This window comes from Engystomops pustulosus, chromosome 1 (genome assembly GCF_040894005.1).
Source record: "Engystomops pustulosus chromosome 1, aEngPut4.maternal, whole genome shotgun sequence".
Taxonomy (NCBI): domain Eukaryota; kingdom Metazoa; phylum Chordata; class Amphibia; order Anura; family Leptodactylidae; genus Engystomops; species Engystomops pustulosus.
This window is the reverse complement of record NC_092411.1, coordinates 234,087,281-234,111,813: the sequence shown is the minus strand read 5'-3', so window position 1 is coordinate 234,111,813 and position 24,533 is coordinate 234,087,281. Positions and strand designations below refer to the sequence as shown.

At 41.2% G+C, this 24,533-nt stretch overlaps 1 protein-coding gene across 5 annotated transcripts in view; it reads right to left on the bottom strand.

The window, feature by feature from the left end:
- Positions 1-24,533, bottom strand: part of FBXW7 (F-box and WD repeat domain containing 7) — a 111,338-nt gene that overhangs the window by 30,122 nt on the left and 56,683 nt on the right. The window contains exon 4 of one of the 5 annotated variants that reach the window (XM_072121312.1): positions 2,654-2,765. The exons of the other annotated variants lie outside the window; for them this stretch is intronic. Within the exon in view, the coding sequence (XP_071977413.1) occupies positions 2,694-2,765 (72 nt within the window). The 3' untranslated portion in view covers positions 2,654-2,693. Of the gene's footprint in view, positions 1-2,653; positions 2,766-24,533 lie in introns of those variants that run through there. 5 annotated transcript variants of the gene reach the window in all.

Here is a 24,533-nt window from a genome sequence, read left to right as displayed (position 1 = left end):
ATAGAAATGACTGACAGCTGTAACAAGATTTGTAATAAATTTGTCACGTATCACACCTCAATAATCACATTGGTCATCTGAAGATGCCGCACCTATGGCGTCCACACATCAGTTGCTGGTTGTGATGTAAGCGATCTGTAGGTGCTCTGGGACATATGTGTATTACGTATTCCTAACTAAAGGTGTAAGATAAAGAACTTGTATGGTGAGGGTAATAAGCTGTTACATCATCTGCTTTATATATACCAGTAAACTTCCCGCTGGATATAAAACAATGACAAAGGATATGTAGTCATCAGCCAGGAAACTCCTCTGGAAGACACAACTCATTGCCATGTGATATTAATAGCTCGCCAACCTGTGACATAAATACGGCTTATGCAATAAAGTTTCCGGATGTAATTGTCAGTGGGTAAGTCCGGATAATATTCTGTGTGGCTTGGTTTTTGTAAGCTTGACCTAAATGTGTAAGCATGACCTAAATGTGTAAGGCCCATTATTTGGCTGAAGGATCTCCACAGTCCTGCAAGATTGTTATGACTGTAGTGTAAGAGAATGGCAGTAATATGGAAACAAAGAAATTAACTGAATATCCTGTATGTAATACAGCGGCTATTCTCTTCCTGAATATATTGCACTGGTAGATTGTAAGCTCTTGCAAGCAGAGACCTTGCATCTGTTGCTTCATATTATTCTGAAATGTATTATTTTGTTATATGTGGTCTATGATATTGCAAAGCCAGCCCTTTCCTTACAAAAATAACTCAATCTTGAATTTTAGTGTTTGCCATCAATCTTGTGATGCCTGCTGCAAAGCTTCACATGACCAGTCCTATTTTGCTGAGGGTGCACAGCAATTATCCTCCACATTTATTTTCTTCTTAATAAGCTGAGATATCATAAGTATACAGTCAGGGAGGCTGAGATGTGACCAATCTATTTATAGCTGGATGACTGGAACCTATTTGGTATTAGTAATAAGAATAATAGGAGTTTCACCCTCCTTGTGGAGAGCTGGTCGGTTATACTCCATGCAATCTTTATGATACAGTAACTACTGAAGCTTGTTATGGGTCACACATAAATCTCCATAGACTCCAGCTTAGAAAGCGAATCACCGGAGGCAGATAAACAATGCTGCTAAGCAACCATCCCAAAGTGATATATTACAGCAAGAAAAAGAAGAGGTTAGAGACTGACACATGTCATACCATAATAGAGTAAATGTCTAACGTCCCTTTAAATCTCCCGGGAAGTATTTACTCACTACACTACTTTCCATACAGCAGACATGATCACTTTGTGTCAGACTTATGGTTGCAGGCAGGACGGTGGGCTGTTTAGGCTATTGACAAGTCTATGGTCATCATTAATGCTGTGGCCCTTTTTGGGTTTGGTTTCCTTTATTGCTTTAAAAATCCGAGTATGCATATTGTATTATTGTGTCGTGCTTCCTGTTTTTTTTTCTCCTCTCCTCCTTTATGTGGTCCTGCGAGACCACCATTTATGTGCTGAACTCAATGTGTGCATTGTATCTCCAAATGCCCTTTAATAAAGTTTTATTGTTGATTTTAAAAAAAAAATCCATAGCTTTTTTATTTTTCTGTGTACCGAGCTTTATTTTATTCCCCTGCGTTACAAATTGAACTCACTAGTCAAGGAATTTCATGCTGTGTACTGGGGAGCGTGAAAAAAAAAAAAGGAGTTACAATTAGTTCCAAATGTGGCAAAGTCCGAATGAAATCTGTACTATATTTTCTGTCCCAAGCACTGCAAGGCTGTAATGCTATCCACTAAGCCACCGTTCCGCCCATTTAAAGATTTTAAAAAATGTCTTCATTTCGCCATATTCTAACACTAATACGTTTTTTAAACTTTGGTGTATGGACCTGCGTAAAGTGCCATCTTTTTGCAGGACGTGAGGACTTTTTCATTGCTACCATTTTTAGAATTTATGACCTTTTGATAACTTTTTATTTAAATTTTGAGTTCAGAATGGTAAAAAGTGTCGATTCTGACATTATTTTGACGTTATTTTCTGTTACAGGTTCAGGCAATAACCGTTTTTATATTTTGATAGATCAGGATTTTGGGAAACGGTGATAACAAGCATGTTTATGATTTTCGCCCTTCTTAAAGGCACTGTGACATACTAGCATAATGTGTCGTTAAGGGTTAAAGTCAGTAGATAATTTTCAAAGTAACGAAAACTCCTATCACCATCCATGCATTCCCAAGACGTGGCTCCTAAGTTTCGGCATTTGATGAATATTTTAGCCACACCTGTCATAGGGAATAAGAAAATGTTATTTTTGAAGTCGTGTTCTGGTTAAATTAATAAAAAGGACCTAAATGTAACGTAGTTTATATAAGACCTTCCTCATGCATTTTTAAGCACGTCGCTCACGGTTCCTACATCAGAGTACTTGGAATAAAAAGGAGATCAGCAAAGATACACGGAATGGAAAAACCTGATGTGTTTGCTCAATGACCTCATCAAAGTTTGGCGTGACTCATCCGCGACATGGGAGTTACAGACAGAATGCACAGAAGGCTCTTTTAAGCAGCACAAGAGATTTCAATCTCAATTAACTCATCACAAGATTTAGTAAAACTTCCAGGCCAGGAGGAGACAGGAGAGAGCCCGGCAGCAGCTTGTGCAGACTCATACCATGGTTCAACATAGTATGTGGTTAAAAGGCATAGCAAACTCTAATCTCCAGCGCTGTCAACATCACTCTCCAACATGATCGCTCTGGAAGTGACTGCAAGAAAAAAGAGCTTTCAGTGAAATATTCTGCATACTATTCCTGCTACGCCATAAAACATCAATGAACCGGGATCTTCAAAGAGAGGAAATGCCTCCATATTTTATGAGAGGGAAGCCAGCCAAACTCAAAGTTTATGAATGGAGCTTCCCCCCTTGAAATAAAATGGGAGCATGTTATGCGGGCATTGTAAATATTAACACAGAGCAGCTTGTGTTGTTTCAGATAGTTCTGCTCCAGCCAGTGATGCATTACTGATACAAGACATTGAGAAAACTTGTGCGAATTGAAGCAAAATAATACAATCAGTAAACCAAGACAATGAATTATTACACATTATTTTTACCCGAAAAAAATGACAGAATCTGCAATCATTTTATTTTCCCTGTTTGAAATTACAAATGCATAATGGTTTCTTCATTGAAGTCAATGGGAGATCGATGGTTAGAAAAAGTGTCAGTTTTTGCAGTCAGTTATTAAATCTTTTTCTTCAAACGGAACCTGTTACAACATTTTCACATATACAGCCATTGACAGGTTCCTATAGAGCCCTATTAACTAAGTGACACCCTTCTTTTAGCTAAAAATTGTTTCTCCTTTTATCTTATATTACTTGGTATCAAAGAGGGCATGTCCTGCTCATCTGTCCCTTCCCATCTAATACGCTCCATGCCTTACTGGTCAGTTCAAGTCATGTGACCAGAGTGACATCATTTCAGGTGCTTTAGCCTCTTAACAATAGCTAGGAAGTGAAGTCACAGCAGCCTCCATGAACTTCTACTCCTCCTCATCCTCCATGGAGTCTGCTGTGATTTCATGTAGTCACATACATGGTGTACAGTTTGCCATTATTAGAAGGCTAAAGGACCTGCGATGATGGTCACATCATAAATGTAACACAAGGCACCTCTTTAAAGAAAGATAGAACGTAGAATCCATGTTGTAAATTAGAGAAATTTAGATCTTAGTGTGGGATGTGTGTGGAAGGAACATCTGGTTAATGGAGGTGTTAGCATAAACTCTTGTCAGATAAATATAGGTAGATGAGATATAGATCAATGAATTGATAGATGATTTATACAAGTTAACAGATGGGTCCTAATAAATGTTAAAAACCGACATAAATTAAACACCAAAATATTAACAGACAGGGTTCTTCAGTTATTTGCAGTTTAAGTTTATATATATATATTTTTGTAGTGTGAACTGTGCCTAACTTGACTGCTTAAAGATAACTAAAAAATGATAAAACAACTCTTGTTAAACCCACAATAACTCTCTAAATCCAAAACGATTTCCCCATGAATAGCTTCTTAAAATGTGCTCAACCCGCAACAAGTTCTGCCCTGTAAAGAAATGCCATTAAATAAATGCACATTTGAGTGCAATGGAAATTTCAGAGGGCACCATTATGGTTCAGTCTAAATCGCTTCACTGTGTTCACAGGGTTTCACTGTGCTGAATACCTCTTTAGCTTCAATCCATGGGGGTGACCTAAGACTTTTTGTAGGACGATTTTTAATGCAGACTGTTATAAGGAAAGGGAAGGAAAAAAACCATCTCAAGTGCATGTCCCATCTGCCAGTGTCCCACTTCTACTAGCAGACAGTGCAGCTTGTGCCGGCTTCCCTCCCTATTCCACCGGGCAGCTGTATGGTAATGAGGGCAAGCAGCTGAAAAATAGCCTACAGTAAGAAAGATGGGGTGACGCGGACAAAACAAGAGCGAAAACCTTCCAGATCAGCTAGAGAGCAGAAGGGGGTCAGGGCAGTGCACTCACAGAAATGAAACGAAGGGTGCGCCAGTGTCCTGCAGTACTCAGTCGGGCTCAACACAATCCATTTAGTATGTGCCATCAATAAGGGGATATTATTGACCTTTTATGCTATTATTTATCTACCATTCCTCCTAGAGCGGTGTGGTACCAGGTGGTTGGGCAGGGGGTGCTGTCCCTACACACATACTATCCAATTGGTCTACAATAGAAGGACTGTATTGCCCTAAGCATCCACGTAATTGTAAAATTCCAGCTTCAAAATGTAAGTCTTAAAGGGGTTGTCCATTTTCAGCACATAAAAGACATTGTATGTGTAATGAAAAGTTGTACAATTGTCCAATATACTTTCTGTATCAATTCCTAAGTTTTCTAGATCTCTGCTTGCTGTCCTGCTATCCTGATGTGCAAAGCTCATTACAACACACTGAACTGATGACACTAACCAGCCATGCACCTGTGTGACATCACAGGACCAGGGAGCATTTTTTATCTACAGGAAGCTTCCTATAGAATGACAGCAAGCTGAGATCTAGAAACCGTGAGGAACTCATACAGAAAGTATACTGAAAAATGGTATAACTTTTTATCAAATAAAAAATATCAATTATTTGCTGAAAGTGGACACCCCCCTATAATGTATAAGCCCCTATCACATATGGAACATGAGACCTGAATTGGAGGGTTGAAGTTTGGTCAACTAATTTGTGTTAGTCCCAGTTCACACCTCCGTTTTAGAAGAGGTCTTCTGTTCCGTTCTTCAATGGACTGTGTCTTACACTTCCAATACAAATGGTGGAGAAAATTATGCAGGTTGCAGTGTTGTTTTCCCATTATTAATAACAGACAATCTATTAGAATCTACCAAAATGCATGTGTGAACTTGGCCTAATATGTAGAAATGAAATTCACTTGTTGCACCATTTAACTTTTTTTTTACAATTTCATTTAAAATTTTCACTTTTCTCAAATTCTAACACAGAAACAAAGAAAAACACCAGAAATAGAAGAGAAAGAAAACCTACAGATGGCAATTTATAACCTAAATAACAAGTCATTCAAACCAAAGTAATTTTGGTCAGTCAATGAAGTAGAAAGTAGTGGAGTGCAGCAGTCATGTTCTAGACTCTCCTGGAAATGTAATCCAGATAAGTGAGTCACTGTGAAACAGCGGAACCACACGATATAACTCTTGTCTTCACCTTCACGGATTTCATGCCCTTCCTAGACTTTATAAAATGGTCAGCGAAGCCAATCTCCTAGACAGCTACGTATTATATCTTCCATGAAAATGGAGCTTTGAATATGTCAGTCTGCCTCCATTTTATTGTCATTCCTTAAATACTTTTGTGTGATTATCGGGAACATCTGTGATTTCCAAAACCGAAAATTACATTCAGATCCATGGATAAAGATTCAAAAATGGTTGTAGAGCGAATGAATGGATAATAAAGAGAAGACTGCAATGTTTCACCTGTATGGATACAAATAGGTCTAGAAAAAGGAATCTGTGATCATTTATCCACAATACCTACCTGGTGAGTAAGTAGTACTCTATGGCTACTGAGCTATACTAGGAGCAGAGGACAGGTGGAAGCAAATACTCAGGCGGCGAAGGAAAAACCTAACCATCAAATGAATGATACCTCTGAAGTCGACTTACAGGTGTCCTCACATCATGCAGAAAATTCTGCTAAATGACAAAGAGTTTGAAGAAAATCTACAAAAGTTCATTTCCCCTCCAGAGCTTCTACCTAATAATGATCAAACTGCTGCTAGACGTCCTTTAATAGAGTATGAGCTATTTTTTGTGTTCCTCTAGGAATCTGCATTTCCCACCAATACCATGGCCGGCTGGTGCTCTGGCTTCTATAGGAATTGGGAAGATGGAGTTTGTAACAGCCTCATCTTCATGCAGCAAAACAAGCCATTACTATAGTGAGGTCCTCCTGTTAGCGCTTCTATAAAGATGGCTGCTACAAGCCACCGTGGTCTTCCAAGTGAATTATGGAAACAATTAGAGCCGCTCCAAGACGAGAAGTCGTATAACATCCAAGTGAATAAGTTCAGTGTAATGTAATGCGCTGGGAATCTAGGAGTGCAGTTATCCAAAGCAGAAATTATAAGATAATTTGTTTTATTAAAAAGTAACAAAAATGTAAATGAAATGTTTTAGGAGTTTGTGCACCTACCCCATACTCAGCAGCTGAAATCTCCTATAAGTGACATACTGCAGATTCTTTATAGTGCCCAACCTGCCAAGCACTAAAAACAAGCTACTTGCTATTCTACAACACCAGGAGTCCCTAGCGGATCATTCTTTTTCCAACCATCTGAACCTGTTCTGGTGGCAGCTGCCTAGAAATGGGTCTGCCAGTCTCAAGTACCGCTGCTGGCGGCTGCTGATTGCTATTTTGTTAGATTTCTAGCCCAGAGATGTGTGTGGAGTGTGATCTAAGAACATTGCTGTATTACTGACAAGTGCCAGGGCATCAGCACTGAAGATTTCCTCCCCCGTGGCACATCACTAATACATCCACCATCCTGGGGCTGATGCTTTGCTTCCTATCATTATAGTATTACAACTTTATTTTAATGTCTTACATTTAGACATTTCCTATTACCAAATAACTATTTTAGCTTCTTGCAAAACAAAAACAATTACAAAAAAAAAAAAAAATTAAAAAACTCAGCTTATTGTTTATTTTGAGTCATCATATCCAGTCTTCTATTCATATACACTTACAAAAGAAGGGGGCAGATGGTCAAGGCTACTGTTACTTTACTACAAATACTGTTTCTCCCAACCTCTCCCGGCCATAGACTGACATAACATATGGAGGTTAACGGACACTCAACAACCAGGTAGAGGGAAACTGCCTCGTGGTTAGTGTAGAGAGAACACTACAACATATCCCTTATAGGACTCCGAGATAAATAGTATCATTATTTATTCCTCCTGTCAATTTAGTAAAACATATTCAGGATGAATAACAGAATAAAGACATAATGTTGCGTTATAAGAACAAAATAAAAAAAAAAAACAAACTACAGAATTGTCACTTGGAGAAAACAAATGTTTACTACAACAGACATCGGCCGGAGGGGCGACAGGTTCACCATCAAAATCAAGATGGATAAACCAGGGACATGTTTTCATTGATCCAGGCACCATGACTGTCGTTATATTCTTATATTTGTTATCCATGGTCGACTTCCTTCTAAAATAAACTTTTAAAATACTAAATGAGCCTGAAGGGCTCCCTGGGGTGTTACCAGAGCCCCTCTGTGCTGTAGCTTTACAGGCTGTTTCACTGTTTCAGCCATACCCCTTACCACTGCTGGATATAATCTCACAGCAGCAGAGAAAGCTTCAGAGGGGGAAGTGCTCATGCACAGTGTAACAGCCAGTGAATCTGCAGCACGTAGGGGCTATGGTAAAAGTGGATTTTAGAAGAAAGGAGACCATGGATAACAAATATAAGAAGATTACCACACGACGCAAGGATCTATGATGATTGATACTTTAAAAGACATTGGTGGCCAAAGACAATTAATCCCAATTTATATACTAATATACTTCAGGTGTCAATAGCATTAGACTGTGGGCAGGTCCTAGGCTGAGTGGGGATGTGCACAATGAATTTTTACGATTCTATACTTGCATCTACACTTTGCATTAAGCGCCAGGCTTTGCTGATGTAAATGTGACATAAGTAACTGTTCCGAAATGCCAGTGAATGGTGAGTAACCCTGAGTAGATACATTTGCCGGGGCTATTCAGTGTGTAGCTCTGTTGAGTGCGATTCAAGGACTCCTCTGTAATGATGCATGACCGCAGCTCTGAATACTCCACGTTTGTGATTGTAATCTTCACTCGGCTTAAAATATTCCCTGAGAAGTTTCCAAGAAATGTTTACTTGTAAAAAAACAGGGCTATATGAAGCAGAAGAGGATTTACGTGGGTGAAAGATTTTTACATTGCTTCCAATATATTGCATTGAAGGAAGTGCTCCAGCAAGTGCTTTTTCTCTCTAGATTGACGATGATTGCTCGATCTCATAGTAGATTAGAAAAATGAAGCAGACAGTCATCACAAGCACCAATTATGGCTTCTTTTTTGCTCCCCTCCTCCCTAAAACGCTTCCCATTTAATGCGGCGTATGTGCCAGATGTTACTGAGGTCAATAAGGCGACACTGCAACCATATGGGGTGTTAAGTGGGTGTGCATATATTAACTGAAGCATCTACTGGAGTATTGTGCTGCCTCCCCATCCCAGACGCTCAGCACAGATCTGCCCAGCTAACAATAACCAAGGCTGGAGACGCCTGATCACATCAGCAGTCACATCCATGACCAACGCCATGTGCAAGCTGCATAGGCCCTGTTCACACCACACTTTACAGCAGTGTACAGAAGCTGATACCAAGTGTGAGGTCAATACACACGAGAAGAGATTGTTAATACTTATACAGTACACCTCTCAAAGTCAGATGTGTGAACGATAACTCATAATGCAAAATAATAACAATAAGTGCAATGTATTTGCTTTTCTCCTATGTCCTCGGATCAGAAACCATCATAATTGTCAACTCCCGTGTCACAGATTCATCCTCAGAATATCAGCTCTTGTGAGCAGAGCCCTCGCCCCTATTGTTTCCTCTGACAAAGTTATTGCTCTGCAATGTCTTATTGTGTCTGTATATGTCCCCCATGATGTGTAAAGCGCTGTGCAACAAGATGGCACTATATAAATAAAGATTATGACTTTTAGATTTCCCATCTCTGCGTCGTTACCCATAATGCAGAAGGTGAGCATCACATAGGCAGTTAAAGGCTGTATCCTCTTTACATGCTAGGAGGACAGTGCAATAATCCTACTCAATGTAAGAGATCATAAGTGTAAAACCAGAAGACTGCATGGGCATATACATATAATGATCAGTAGCTGTGATATGTAGTAGATAGTAGAAAGCCAGTGTAGTACAGTCCAATATCTTGCATCATATACATCAGATACAGAAATTCATATAATGCCAAACAACTCAAGGTTAGATACATGGGGAGATTTGCCATCCAAAAATGACAGCTCCAGTGGGGGTGATAGTCCAACTATAAATGTATATATGAATATATTTGATTTGATACACAAGACATTGTGTTTTTTTTTTTTTAGAGAAAATACTCTTTAATCCATTTGAGTACAATGCATAGGTTGTAAGAGTTTGTGTGTTACAGAGAATCCTTGCCCTATAGCTCCACCTCAGATCCAGCAGGTCATGAACTTCCGTGACTTTTTAAAGGAAAACTAAAATTAGAAGTCCTGTTCCTGTGGACTTTCTATATACCACTTTAGTACTTCCGCAGTCATGCAGCGCTTCCTGCTATAATAAGCCCCATCACTAAGCCCTGAAGTGATCATCACTGGGCAAAAGGGGAAACACTGAGGCAACCCTTACACTCCTACACCTTTCTATACAAGAACAATTTTGACAAGTTAGAGGTTATTAATGACAATTTTCATCAAACTGGTCAACGTAGGTGCCATAATAAGGTGTTCTATTGAATGTTTAAAGAAAATCTACTATCAGAATCAAGCATGGATAAACCAGGGACACTTACTCATAGATCCAGGCACTGTGACTGTGGTAATCTTCTTATATTTGTTATCCATATCCTTCCTTCTAAAATCATCTTTTAAAATGAAGCTAATGAGGCAGAAGTGCATGGCAGAGACCCTCAGTGCTGTAGCTTCAAAGGCTGTTACACTGTATGCTGAAATTTCCTCTGCTGCAGTAAAAGGGAGTTGAGGGAGGGATAAGACCGTGTAACAACCTGTAAAGTTACAGCATAAAGGGGCTCTGGTAACAACACAGCCCTTCTGTCTCATTAGCGTAATTTTACAATTTGATTTTAGGCCATAGATAACAAATATAAGATTGCCACAGTCACAGTGCCTGGATGTATGAACAAATGTTCCTGGTTTATCATGATAAATATTGATGGTAAATTTCCTTTAATATTGCACTAAAGAGATTTTACAGGGTCATTGGAAAAAGAAGGACAGGAACACAACAATACAGCTGGCCATACACTTGCCCGATTGCATATAAGTATTTGGACAGTCTTTACGCATATATGGTCATCTTAGGGGGATATTATAGTCTTTAGGCATTTATTGCATATCTACAGGATATTTTAGGAAATCCAGCATGTGGAAATGGAGAAAGCCAGACACACACTGTCTTTTTTGACAGCATTGTTGTTTGCAAGACAATGGGTTAGGGAATTCCAGTTCTGTAGACAAATGCCTACCTCTATGGTATGTCCTGTAGACAGGTAGACAGTGGGGCTTATTTAGGTTCCGACTATTTCGTTGTGCAGGTTTTTGGCGCACATGATCAGATTTTGGCGCATTGGCACCGGCTTTCAGGCGACACAAATCAGTGCGGGGGGTGGGGTGGTTTGCCGTCGGACAATCCGACTGATTTGGACTAAGCGCAGGATTTAACATTTAAATGCACTTACATACACCGGGAAGAAGAAGGTGAATAAGGTGTACTCCAGCAGACCTGAGCAGAGAGCGACACATGCAGGATATCCTGTGCACACTCGTAGTGAATCGCGACAGAGTGCAATCGGACATTCCGGATTGGGGATCGCGACGTGGACAGTGTGCCCCAGTAACTTTTAATGCAGTTTCTGGTGCAAGTTTATATTTAACAGTAAATCTGTATTTGATCTGAGAAACACAGATACATAGACACTAACTAAGTGTTTGACCAACAAGAAAAGAGTCTGAGATTTTCTTTAGTTTCTCAATATAAAACAGTGGGAGGATATGGGGGCTGAATAATGTGTGAGTCACGGACTAGCATCATATACCAGCATCTACAAAGGCCACCAGCAAATGTCAGTTCCATAAAGTAAGTAAAGCGAGATATGGAGCCACCGCTGCTCATTAGTGATCATGTAATTAGTGCGACGAGGAGATGGCGGAAGAAAGTTTCAAGTTAGAAGTGACCTTTCTGCCCACAGAAATACATATGCCCACACATGAAATAATATGCCGGCCTTAACTACCACTATCAAATAACCTGTGTACCAGGATGTAAACCTGGGTTATATTACCCTGCGCCACAGCCCCTCAACCATTGCTCAAACCTAAAAAAAGCTGATTGCATGTACATTTTTTGGAACGGGATGTTAAACATGTCTAATATAATGTGACTGAAAGGAAGTCTACCATCAAAATCAAGCATGGATACATGCTCATAGATCCCGGCACCGTGACCCCCCCACTGTGTGCTGAAACCTCCTGTGCTGCAGTAAGATTACATCAGACAGAGGGATGGGGGAAGTCCTGAGGGGTACAGTGTAACTGCCAGTGAAGCTACAGCACAGAGGAGTCCTTTTAGAAGAAAGGAGGCTATGGGTATCAAATATAAGAAGATTAGATCTGCTATACTGCAGTACAATGTCATAGTAGGTGTTTTCCATCAAATATCCAAGTCCTTGCTCACAAACAGACAAATGCTTTTTTTTTTTTAAGGTTGATTCCCCCGTTGCTATGACTATCCGGAGCATCAGCTCTACGTGTAGGAGTGCTCCATGTTTTTATAAATATACAATTCAGTATTGAATCTTTTCTTAGATGACAATGGGTGGGAGGACTGTAAAGGAGTAGGCACGTGTACCATCATTTCACCTACAACACAGCACCTGGAGCCAGGAGAAACACTGGATCATGTCCGAAAGATGCAAAAGATTCACAACAACTTTTAAACTCCATATAAAATCAAAATGTGCCAAGCACAAGGGTTAAAACTCTCAGCCCACGTGCTGGGCGCACTTCATGGACCGACCACTGCGCCAGGGAGGGGACTCCATGCATCATAGTGATATCCGACACACACAGAGCTGAACAGGGTTACAATTTAGCCAGTAAGAAGGGACCTCTTATATCATATACCTCTATGATGTTTCCAGTCCCATCGTCTGTCTGTGAAATCAAACAGTCCATGATTCATGAAATGCCCACGCTCGTCTATTTCAGTCTTTACATGTAGTCACGTGAGAACTGGTCAACTCCAAACTAACTATAGACCTCACAGACTTCCCAAGAGATCCTTTAAGTTACGTGGTCCCAGTTGTAATTCCACAGCCATTCTGTGGGCATCAGAAATTGTCGTTAGTCGTTTATTTGGCCCAATGCTTCCGACAAAAATTATATACAAAGACCTGACTACAAAGCCATATGTGAAGAGGATATTTTAAAGGGAACCTGTCACCAGGAGACCCATTTTTAGCACTCCCACAGTCCCCACAGAGCATAGTACATACACTGCCAAAGTGTTTCTATATTAAAAATTGGTTTTACAAAAAAAAAGATATGTTATATTGTACCTTTCATTAGCATCTGCTGTGTGACTAGGCAGTTGCCAAATGGGAGGGGCTAGAAAGGAGCAGCCCCCCCCCACCCTTGAGAAACAGCTTCTCCATGTGACCTTTTCAAATATATGAAAACACCCATCACTTGGCTTAGCCACGCCCCCTGCTCCTCTACAGCCAATCCTGAGTGTTGGGAGTTATTCATATATTTGAAAAGGTCACATATTTCCCAAGGGTGGGGAGGGGGACTGCTCCTTTCCAGCTCCTCCCATTAGGCAACTGCCTAGTCACACAGCAGATGCTAATGAAAGGTACAATATAACATAATTTTTTTCTGTAAAACCTATTTTTTATACAAAAACACTTTGGCAGTTTATGTACTATGCTCTGTGGGGACTGGGGGAGTGCTAAAAATGGGTCTCCTGGTGACAGGTTCCCTTTAATTCAAGACATGATTTGGTAGTAGAACTCTTATCTATGAGAAAAACATTGGATCCTTAAAGGGCACCTACCACCACAAATCTACCTATAAAAGGTAGATTGGGTGGTAGGTGGATCATTGGGACGTGAGGATAGCCCTTTTAAGGGCTAATCCTCACGTCCCTGCACTTTTTTGAGAACTTTAATTTGATATTTATTCAAATGTACTTATGTGGCTACCGGGGCGTGGAGTAGCCGCTTATGAGATTACACGAGGCGGCTACTCCACGCCCCGGTAGCCACTTTACTCCTCCTACTCACCCATCTTCGGCGCGCAGCTCCGCGTAGCTGCGCGCCCTCGTCCGGCGAGCCTGCCGTCTGCGCATGCGCAGAAGAGCAGGCCCGCGCCTGCGCGGTCACAACTCCGAAACAGGCGCGGGCCTGCTCTTCTGCGCATGCGCAGACGGCAGGCTCGCCGGACGAGGGCGCGCAGCTACGCGGAGCTGCGCGCCGAAGATGGGTGAGTAGGAGGAGTAAAGTGGCTACCGGGGCGTGGAGTAGCCGCCTCGTGTAATCTCATAAGCGGCTACTCCACGCCCCGGTAGCCACATAAGTACATTTGAATAAATATCAAATTAAAGTTCTCAAAAAAGTGCAGGGACGTGAGGATTAGCCCTTAAAAGGGCTATCCTCACGTCCCAATGATCCACCTACCACCCAATCTACCTTTATAGGTAGATTTGTGGTGGTAGGTTCCCTTTAATTCCCCCTGAGTGGAGCTGCATGGGTCTCTCTCCCATGGAATCTATGGGGCTATGAAAGAAGACAACTCTGTAACTAGACTACTCATCCGTCTCACAGAAAAGACCTGCAACTAACAGGGGTTTACAGCACTGTCATTCATCCTGCATATAGTGAGAACATCTATTCTCATGACATAGAATATCTTTGCAGCATAGACTCAATGGTCAATGAGACCATGCAGGTTTTCTATTGCAGGCCAATCTATTTTATACTATATATATCTCATGTAAGGCTATATCTCATGTACATAAGTTAGTCTTTCCCTGACAGGTAGTGAGGCAGGATGGATGACATATAATGAGAAACTTTTCGGGCAGCAATGACAGCACTCTGTGAAATAGAGACATAGCCGCAGCCTCATTTGTAAAGGTGGTAGGTGGGAATTCTCGTATAGTATCTCGCATGGCAATAAACCGCTGAAGCCAGTGCGCAGAATGCTGGATTATAAATAGAAATGAAAAGCCGAGGATTTTTGCCAGATTTATTAGTTACTTTGGCAACAGTGACTATTCTGCATCATGAAACGCAGAGCCCCAGAATGCCTTCTAGTAAGCAGTGTGACTGTATGCCGTGTGCCTGTGCAGTCTGCGGCTACACCTTGCCCCATGCCGTCTCATCTGGAGACCTTATGAGAGTCAGAGCTGGCGCAGGGCACAGTGTGGCATAAGATGCAGCTTGGGAAGGCACAAGAGCTGCCTACATGTGAGAGTAGGAGTCCTGCGATAGAAGCCAATGGAAGGGAAGCGAGATGAAACAGGGAGCACAGCTGTGAGGTCTGTTTCGCTAATGATAAAAAGCAGCCCTCATTGGCTAGAGAGGAATAAAGCCGCCAACATTTCCCTGCAGTCGCCAAACCCTCGCAGGCAGCCCATACGTTACAGAAATGTTCATCCTGTTTGCATTGTGCAGCGATCGGATCCAAGGCTTTCATAATAATAATCAAAGATTATGGAAAAGGTTTCACAATTCTGTCACCTCGCCTGGCGTATTTTAATATTTGTCATCAGCTCTCTGTTATTCCTACTGGAAATGTAGATCACAATGTAGATAAATCACAGTGTCAATGGCATGGATCCTCATAGAGAACACAACATCACGCTCTGATTGAATGCCATATGTTATTCATAAATGTCTAAATTGATACCAAACACAAAAAGGTATAAGAAAAGAAGATCCAGGATTGTTACAAGTATCTACATGTCAGGAGCTGGGGGCTTCCTTGAATCTATAGCGTCTCAGGTCCTTCTGACATGACTGGTGGAGTCCCAGTGACCAGCAAGTTATCCCCCATGCTGTATAACCACGACATAACCAGACTATCCCGTGAAGAACTGATGCAAGGTGAAATTTAAAAAAAAAAAAAAAGACAAAACGAGATCTCAATAGAACAAATTCTTTGTGTCAATATAGAGAAAAGTCTGGGAACGTAATGACTGGAATGTAAAGAATTCCTCTCCCGCATCTCCGATGTCTCGTGCCCAGACATTTAGGTTATAGTATTTATTGTTGAGCACAAAACATCGAAACAAAATGAAGCAAACGCTCGAGAAAACACTAAACCTGTAGAAAGTGTGCGGTGTTACTGTAAAGACCTCAGTGTAGGTAAACTGATCCCTGGCCCATGGGCAGTTTCGGTCTAAAGTAGTGAAGATCTTATTACTGTCCCTCTGGCAGAAGAAGGATTATCAGCTAAACTTCCATGGGCCTCACCTAAACTTTGCTAGTGAAGTCTACAATCTCACAATTCACGTCCCCATAAGGCATTATCCACCATTGTGGGTGCACAGTCCTCTTCTACTTTCCGATAAAGTTGTGAAACATGTAACACGGAGCCCTGAAAGGAATAAAACGTAGTGCTGACAGATCTGACAATACAATCTACCATGTAAGGAGATCTAAAGTGCAACCTTTCAGCTTCAGTACCCACTAAGAAGGCACAAGATACACAGTCATGGCACAAAGGGTTAATCACTTGTGTCTATAGCACCTATCCTCTAATCCAAACACCAGGAACCTTTATAAGTTGGCTATAGCAAGGTGCTGAGATATCAAGTGCAAAGAAATCAGACGCCAATGTAAACATGGAGGTGTGCCATAGCAAGACGCCAAGCTTATAGGAAGGCTATGTACTAGACATATGCACAGAACTGGGAGATAGAATAGTGGCCCACCAACACCAGAACCGGAGGACGCCAAGCTTATAGGAAGGCTATGTACTAGACATATGCACAGAACTGGGAGATAGAATAGTGGCCCACCAACACCAGAACCAGAGGACGCCAAGCTTATAGGAAGGCTATGTACTAGACATATGCACAGAACTGGGAGATAGAATAGTGGCCCATCAACACCAGAACCGGAGGACGCCAAGCTTATAGGAAGGCTATGTACTAGACATATGCACAGAACTGGGAGATAGAATAGTGGCCCACCAACACCAGAACCAGAGGACGCCAAGCTTATAGGAAGGCTATGTACTAGACATATGCACAGAACTGGGAGATAGAATAGTGGCCCACCAACACCAGAACCGGAGGACGCCAAGCTTATAGGAAGGCTATGTACTAGACATATGCACAGAACTGGGAGATACAATAGTGGCCCACAGACACCAGAACCGGAGGACGCCAAGCTTATAGGAAGGCTATGTATTAGACATATGCACAGAACTGGGATAAACAATAGTTGCCCACAGACACCAGAACCGGAGGACGCCAAGCTTATAGGAAGGCTGTGTACTAGACATATGCACAGAACTGGGAGATACAATAGTGGCCCACCAACACCAGAACCGGAGGACGCCAAGCTTATAGGAAGGCTATGTACTAGACATATGCACAGAACTGGGAGATACAATAGTGGCCCACCAACACCAGAACCGGAGGACGCCAAGCTTATAGGAAGGCTATGTACTAGACATATGCACAGAACTGGGAGATATAATAGTGGCCCACCAACACCAGAACCAGAGGAGTGCTCCAATGCCAGCCAAAGCCGTCTTCTGGCAACAAACACCAAAATTACTTTGGCTACTTTCAAACCCTAAAAAGTCAGCGTGTGCCGACCCTACTGCATTTAGTCTAATACAAGCCTAACACATATTGACCCAAAATTACTCAATCCTACAAAGAATCATTGCTGATTGAGGCGAGTAACAAGCCATTGACCCTTTAAGATGAGCAGATAAATTGTCCATAAAAAGGTGATTGATTTTTATCCCAACATAAATCATGTGATCAATCCTCAATCAGATAATTGTCATGCAACTCTCTTACAGGTTTACATGGGACAAATCTATATACAAAATCCCTTTGTCCAATGCAGAGTCTGTCATCAGCGATGTCCTTTCAAGGTCACCTTCCCGACCAAAGCATCACGGACTTCACAGCTCAATGATATCCTGCCATTACCTATGATTTTACCCAGGCAGAAAGGCCTATCGAGAGCTCTCGTTTCTGTCCTCAATACGGCTCGGGGAACATAATGAGCAGAATTACCATGAGTGCTGCACACGCCGTTTAGTTACAGATCAGAGCTCCGAGGAATTAGGAACAAGAGAAACCCAGAGGAAGAATGAGATGACATTACAAAAAATTAGGGCATTCAGCATCCAACAACAACTTCCATCTACTGAAAACACATTAACCATGCAGAACCTATAGACATCAAATTACTTTTTCCCCAGGATCATTGTCTATGAGCTCCGACCATGAAAAACATTGGCTTTATTGTATTTATAAAACACACTATTTCTGTATGTATCCGGAGGTGCTCATTGTACGCTGTAACAACCTCCAAACGTACAGCACGCAGGGGCTCCGGTAACGCCTCTTGGAGCCCTTTAGGTTCATTAGCATAAATTTCAAAGTTGATTTTAGAAGGGAGGGGGCCATGGATATATAAAAAATGACATTATCACAGTGCCTGGACATATCAGTAAGTGTCCCTGGTTTATCATAATGGATTTTGAGAAAGCAGCCATGTTTTTCAGATCGTGCCATTGCTTTTATCATACTATCTGGATGTCTGAGATGTCCCATGCTATCTAGAAGGTACTTGGGAGGTGTTCTTGTAAGGTATAGCTAGCATATGTTCCACAATAAAGAAAGTTTATCGCAGAGAAACTAAGAATAAAGGAGATAAAAATGTGTATTTTCTGTATATTGGAGACGATATGTAAAGGCATTAAATAAAAGGTCATTAGCAGATCGCTGGCTTTCTTTATAGGCAGCAGCAGTGTCACATCTCAGTGGGAGCAGATGGTCTCAATTTCCACATTTCTGGCATGAAGCGGTAAAGTCATTCTGGGAGATTACTTCATTGCTCTCTGTAGGCAGATGTAAGCAGACAACAAGCTACCATACCAAACAGCCCCAATCTTCTCAGGTATCTCATATATGTATGAATAATAACATTCACTACTCACTAGGAAAGCTGCAGCTTTACTTTTTATTCCAATGCAAAATTAAATCAAAATCAAGCATGGATGAACCATGGACACTTAAGGTACATTTAGACGTCCGTCTGTGGGGATGTGTATGCTGCCGCACATTTGTGGCACCGATCCACGCCGTTAATGGGGAAAAGATAGAGAATGCTCTATCTTTCCCCAAGGTGTGCGGCCCGTGCGCCACTTTTCTCTATGGAGGGGGGAGGGGTCACCGCCTCCTCTCCAGCGCACAGTGGTATACGGCTGTGTGTATGTACCCTTACTCATAGATCAAGGCACTGTGGCTGTGGTAATCTTAGATTTGTTATCAATCACCTCCTTCCTTCTAAAAACAACATTTAGAATTAAGCAGCTTCACAGACTATTACACTGTGCAGGAGAACCCTCTAGCCAGAGGGATGGGGAATGGCAAGGCAGTAATGTAATCTCACACAATGGGAGGGAAGAAGTGCTCCTGTAACTTGTAGCCTGTGAATCTGCAGTACTGAGGGGCTCTGAAAACACCCCCCAGAGCCCTTCAAGCTTATAAGAAAAAAAAAAAGAGGCCATGGATAATAAATATAAGAAGATTACCACAGTCACAGTCCCTGGATCTATGAGCAAGTGTCCCAGGTTTATAATGCTTGATTTTGATGGTAGATATTCTACCAACAGGATGCAGGATTCTAAACCAAGCACACTTACATGCTGGTGTGTGTCCCTCTGGTAAGATTTGCTCATCTTTAATCTTCACATGCCTTTGTTTTCAAGAGAAAATGGCTTTATAAATCATGTAAAAGGAGCCGAAAGGGCTCCTGGTTCATTTGCATAATTTTAAAAGCTTTTTTTGTAAAAAAAACAAAAAAAAAGGGCATAAAAGAAGAGCAGATCCTAGAAATTTCTGGAAATATTACAAAACAATGCAGTCCCTCGAGCGACATCATTCAAGTTTTCACAATTTTTTTTAACCAGGTTGTGAGTCAAAGAGGTTAAATTTGATCTGAAAAGTACAAGGCATTAATCTTCCAGCAGGATGTAAGTGTGTGTGGAGGTGGCGTCAGAAGCCACAACTAACATCAAATGCTATGACCACAAGTATGAAGGTTCTGTGCACATCTCCTGCGTGGGCAGCGTCCCTGAAAGCCGTAAACACTCGACCAGAGGCGCCATTCTCTACAACTGCCCTTGTAATGTACAAGTACCAACAGCCAGACAGTAAAAAAACGTGGCTCTTATAAGCTAAAGTTTTGGATTTCCAGAAGAACCAAAGAAGGCACCAATACACATCATCAAGCTAGAGAGATATGTATACACTGACAATGACGCAAGTCATTTATTAAAGCATCAAAAATGTACAAAAATAAGATTTCCTTGCACTTCCGCCTTGACATGCACTTTATAGTCCTATCCTGTGGCTCTGCTGTGTCTGCAACAGGGCAAGAAGAATGTTAGTCCTGTTCCCCTCAGAAGCTGGTGCACAACAAAGATGGAGCAGATCAGCAGGAGATTAACCCCTGTGCTCCATTTGGGATTTGTACAGGAATGTTTTCTACAGATGGCTAAGGTCAGCGAGGGCAACTATATTTCTTTTACACCCTATACAATTCTACACTGGCTGTGTTTTTGGACATATTGTATCTGTTTTTATGACCCTATAATAAATCTGTAAGAAAGATGTATCCTTCAGCTCCTACCTAACAAGTCCTCTTCACTTTCTTGTAAAATGTCCTGGTGACCTCTAGTGGTGATATAGCAAAATACATCAGGCAGCACAAATATTTCCATTCACATCTTGAAGCAACACTGCCCCAGCATGGTGATCTCTGGTACTGTGCGTTCTGGATCTGCATGTACTGTATGTTTACACAGGATCTCTGCTTGGAGACCAGAAGGCCAAAAACAACTGCAGTCATTTTTAGAAAACGCCAGTAAATCCCATAGAAAGAAATCCTGTTAGCTTACATTTCATTTGCAATCCACAAACGGACACGCTAAATAAAATCAGATATATTTAGATACATTTAAAAGGATTTGGATTATTTATTTCTATATAATACCCTCCAATCTCTTAAACGGGTATTTTATTTTTTAAATAAAAAACCCAAACCAAAAATGTCTGAATATATAGTCTAGGCTTTAATGGTTACTATGGCTCCATCTGTTGAATCCTGTTCCTACTTTTGGTTGTGAAAGGCTATTAACCCAATTTACTGTGTTTTTAGCACAAAATACCCTTATTTTTTACACTTTTTCAGGGACAGGCTGTAGACAGAATCAACCGTGTTCCCCCTTTTCACTTCTCAGCTATACTGCTGCAGATGCTCTGTTCCTTCCTCGAGGTGGTTATTTCCATAGTATCACAGACCCAGCAGCGTGGGAGTGACTGAGCATGTGCGTCCACATGTGTGAACACCAGGTGGCATTCTACCAAGTTCTATCAGTATCAATAATCATTTTCTGGATCAGCCTGAAGTTGGTAAATGCAGTAAATACTTAATAGGAGAATCTTTTCTATTCTGATGTTCTTTGTCACAAGTAGACACAATATAATTCGGCATTACTATATTATAACCCCCTACTGTGTACTCAGTAAATGCACCACCTGTAGCTGGTAAAACCCAGGCAGCTCTCCTGCGGATGACATGTTTCAGCGTCACCTGGTAAGCGAATGCTTGAAACAGACCTGGACGAGATCCAGCTGTTAATATTCACCCACCTATCTGCCATGTGATGCCAATACAGCAGTATTACAGAGAACATGAAGTGGCTGTTTAGATCCTACAATGTGTAAAACGCTGTGAAATATCCCTTGTATGTGAAGCATCTGCCAGCACTGCAGGAAATGCCATCTCCTTCCAGGAATCTCTGCTCAGCCCCTCAGTCACTGCCAGCAGACCACACAGGGCACGGCCAGCGTTATATCTCACAACACTTAGGATTGAGTTGTGACAGCGCAGTGTCCGCAGAAGGTCTATTCCACCACTGTTTGTTCACCTGTTTACTGTCATTCAATAGCGAATATCATCAAACAACCATCCTGAAAACCCCCTTAGTACAAAAGGGCCTACATGAAAATGGTCCTACACTGAACGTCATCCGTGGCTTGATGGTGCAGAAGGTTGAGTATTTGTCCTGCTGGTCCATTCAATATTGTGGGAGCGTTGGAAACTGCAGAGCACAACACTGTGTCATCTCCAGCACTCACACCCCACAGTTATCCCCGATCCCACGGCTAGGGAATAAAAAAAAAAACAAACTTGGGACATCCCCTTTAAATCCAATGTATTGGTAAATGAAGAGTCAACTATTGTAGGATATAATGAAGAAAATGGATCTACCAGGAAGCAATCTGAGCGGAGCAGGCAGTCCCTTAGATGTGTGTGATAATGGGGACTTGGAGACGAGGATATCACGTTGTCATGTAGCTGTAAGGTCATCTGTGATGTACTTGAAAAGCTCAAAGCGGCAGAAATTCTCATCTTAAAGAGTAATTGTTCGCAGACACCACACACAAGGAGAAATCTAAACCTATAATCCAAGACATGTTATAAAAGCTTCTGATCCGGGTTATGTGTCCGGCATCCGATAGCAGCTGCATCACCGACACCATCATCGCCCTCTGATCAAACAAGAGCAGTCTCTCCAGTAAGGTCTAGAAATGGGGCATTATTTTCATTCCTGGCTCAACCAGTCAAACCAACGCATTCACACAGCCTTGTGCTTGCCCAGACTGGATCCTGGGGGTAGAAGATGAGCTAGTGCTCCTCGCCCCTCCCCTCTCCAAAGCCACCGGCTTAGTCATGGAAAGGTGTGCTCAGCACATAGTGACTGGATGCCAAGTCCTATGGAGGACTTGATCCAATTGCAAATTGTGTAGCCTGATCACAGGCCAAAAAATGCCTGCTGGAGGAAAAGACTGAATTTACTGAAAAGTTTTGATACAATGCTGGACTGGTCTTGCTTTACCACATATGAGGTGCCTATTCCTTAAAGGGGTTGTACAGAGTTTAAAAAACATGGCTGCTTTCTTTCAAAAACTGTGCCACACCTGACCATGGTTTGTACTGGTATAGCAACTGAGCTCCATTCATCTCCATGCAATACCAGCACAACATTGCAGAAAAACTGAAAAAATATCTCATTAACTTTTAATAATTTTTTTTTAGGCAGACAATGTCAATTAATAAATTTGGCTTAGCCTATCTATACATTTAGTGAGTGACAAAACTCTGAGGGCCAGGTGTTTGTTCACTGATCCATAGACATGAAATGTTAGTGAATTTATAATAACTCCTTTAGGGGCAAACATGTATGCAGATGGGAAAGACTAATATCTGCCGGCAAGTATTAACCCCTTAATGACTGCCCTATCGGCCTTTTACGGCGGTCATTAAGGGCACTTCTTCTGACGCGTACGCCTTTCTAGCATGACCGCAGCGTGTAAGCGTGTCCCGCGTGGATCGGACCCCGCAGCCCCGGGTTCCGACGAGTGACCCGGGGCATCCGGCTCCTCTACCCGCCGGGTTCTGCCTTCCTGGCAGGACCCGGCTGTAAGTAACTGAGTATTGCAGTGTATAAGCTTGAATAAGCGATCGGACGATCAAGCCAAGAAGTAGAGAATGTAAAAAAGTAAAAAAAAAAAAAAAGTCATTTTATAATATAATTAAATAAATAAAATAAAAGTCCCATAATCCCCCAGTTACACATGAAATGCAAATAAAGTATATAAAACACAAAAATAAGCCCTCAACCAGATCTGACAACAGAAAAATACAGAAGTTATGGCCCTGAAAAGTTGTCAATAGTAAAAACAATGCAATATTCTCCAATATTGGTTTTGCTCAGGAAAATTGAGCAAAGATAAGAAAAAACTATATAAACGAGGTATCACCGCAATCGTAGTGAACCAGAGAATAAAGATAAAATATTACTTTTATGTTACGGTGAGCGGGGGGGGGGGGGGGGGGATGCTAAAAATACAAAATAAAAATTGATGATTTCTCATAAAATCATGAGATAAAATCTCATGAATAAGCTATAGACCCCCTAAATGAATTATCTATACATTGTATCTCATCCCGTAAAAAATAAGCCCTCATATGTTTGTATTACCAAAAAAAAAAAAAAAAAATTTATACAATACAATTTGTACAATGTGACAATACAAATCTGCTGTGAATGGCGCCTCCATTCATTCTATACTCGGCCGTTGCAGTGCGTTTCATTATTTAATTTATTCTGAAACTGTCAGTTTGGCCAACATGAATGTATTTTCCAAAAAAATTCCATAGTTTCTAAATCGCAGGTCCATATTGTTTTAACCCATGTGAAACACTTAAAGGGTTAATGCGCTTAATAGAAGTTGTTTTATATACGTTGAGGGGTGAAGTTTCTATAGTGGGGTAATTTATGGGGTTTTACTATTATTTAGGCCTCTCAAAGTCACTTGGAAGCTGAGTTGTCCCTTAAAATGTGAGTTTTGGCAATTTTCATGAAAATAAGAAAAATCACACCTAAAGTTCTGCGCCTCATAACATACTAGAAAAGTGAGAGGACGCATAAAATATCATCTCAACATAAAGCAGACATTCCGTAAATGTTAATTATCAAGCTTTTTGGGTAGTTTTACTTCCTGTCTGGAAACCAGAACATTTCAAACTTGGAAAATGAAGAATTTTTACAAACTTTTGCCAAATTTTCACTTTTTTTCCAGAACGAATCGCAAAACTTATCACTTACATTTTATAACATGAAGTACAATGTATCACGAGAAAACATTCTCAAAATCACCCGGATATGTTAAAGCGTTCCGAAGTTATAACCAATTATCGTGAGACATGTCAGATTTGAAAAATCAAGTCTGGTCATTGAGCTGAAAACTAGTGTCGGTGATAAGGGGTTAACCTGTACTTCAATGTATTAAACAGTGTGAGATTTCTTTATAT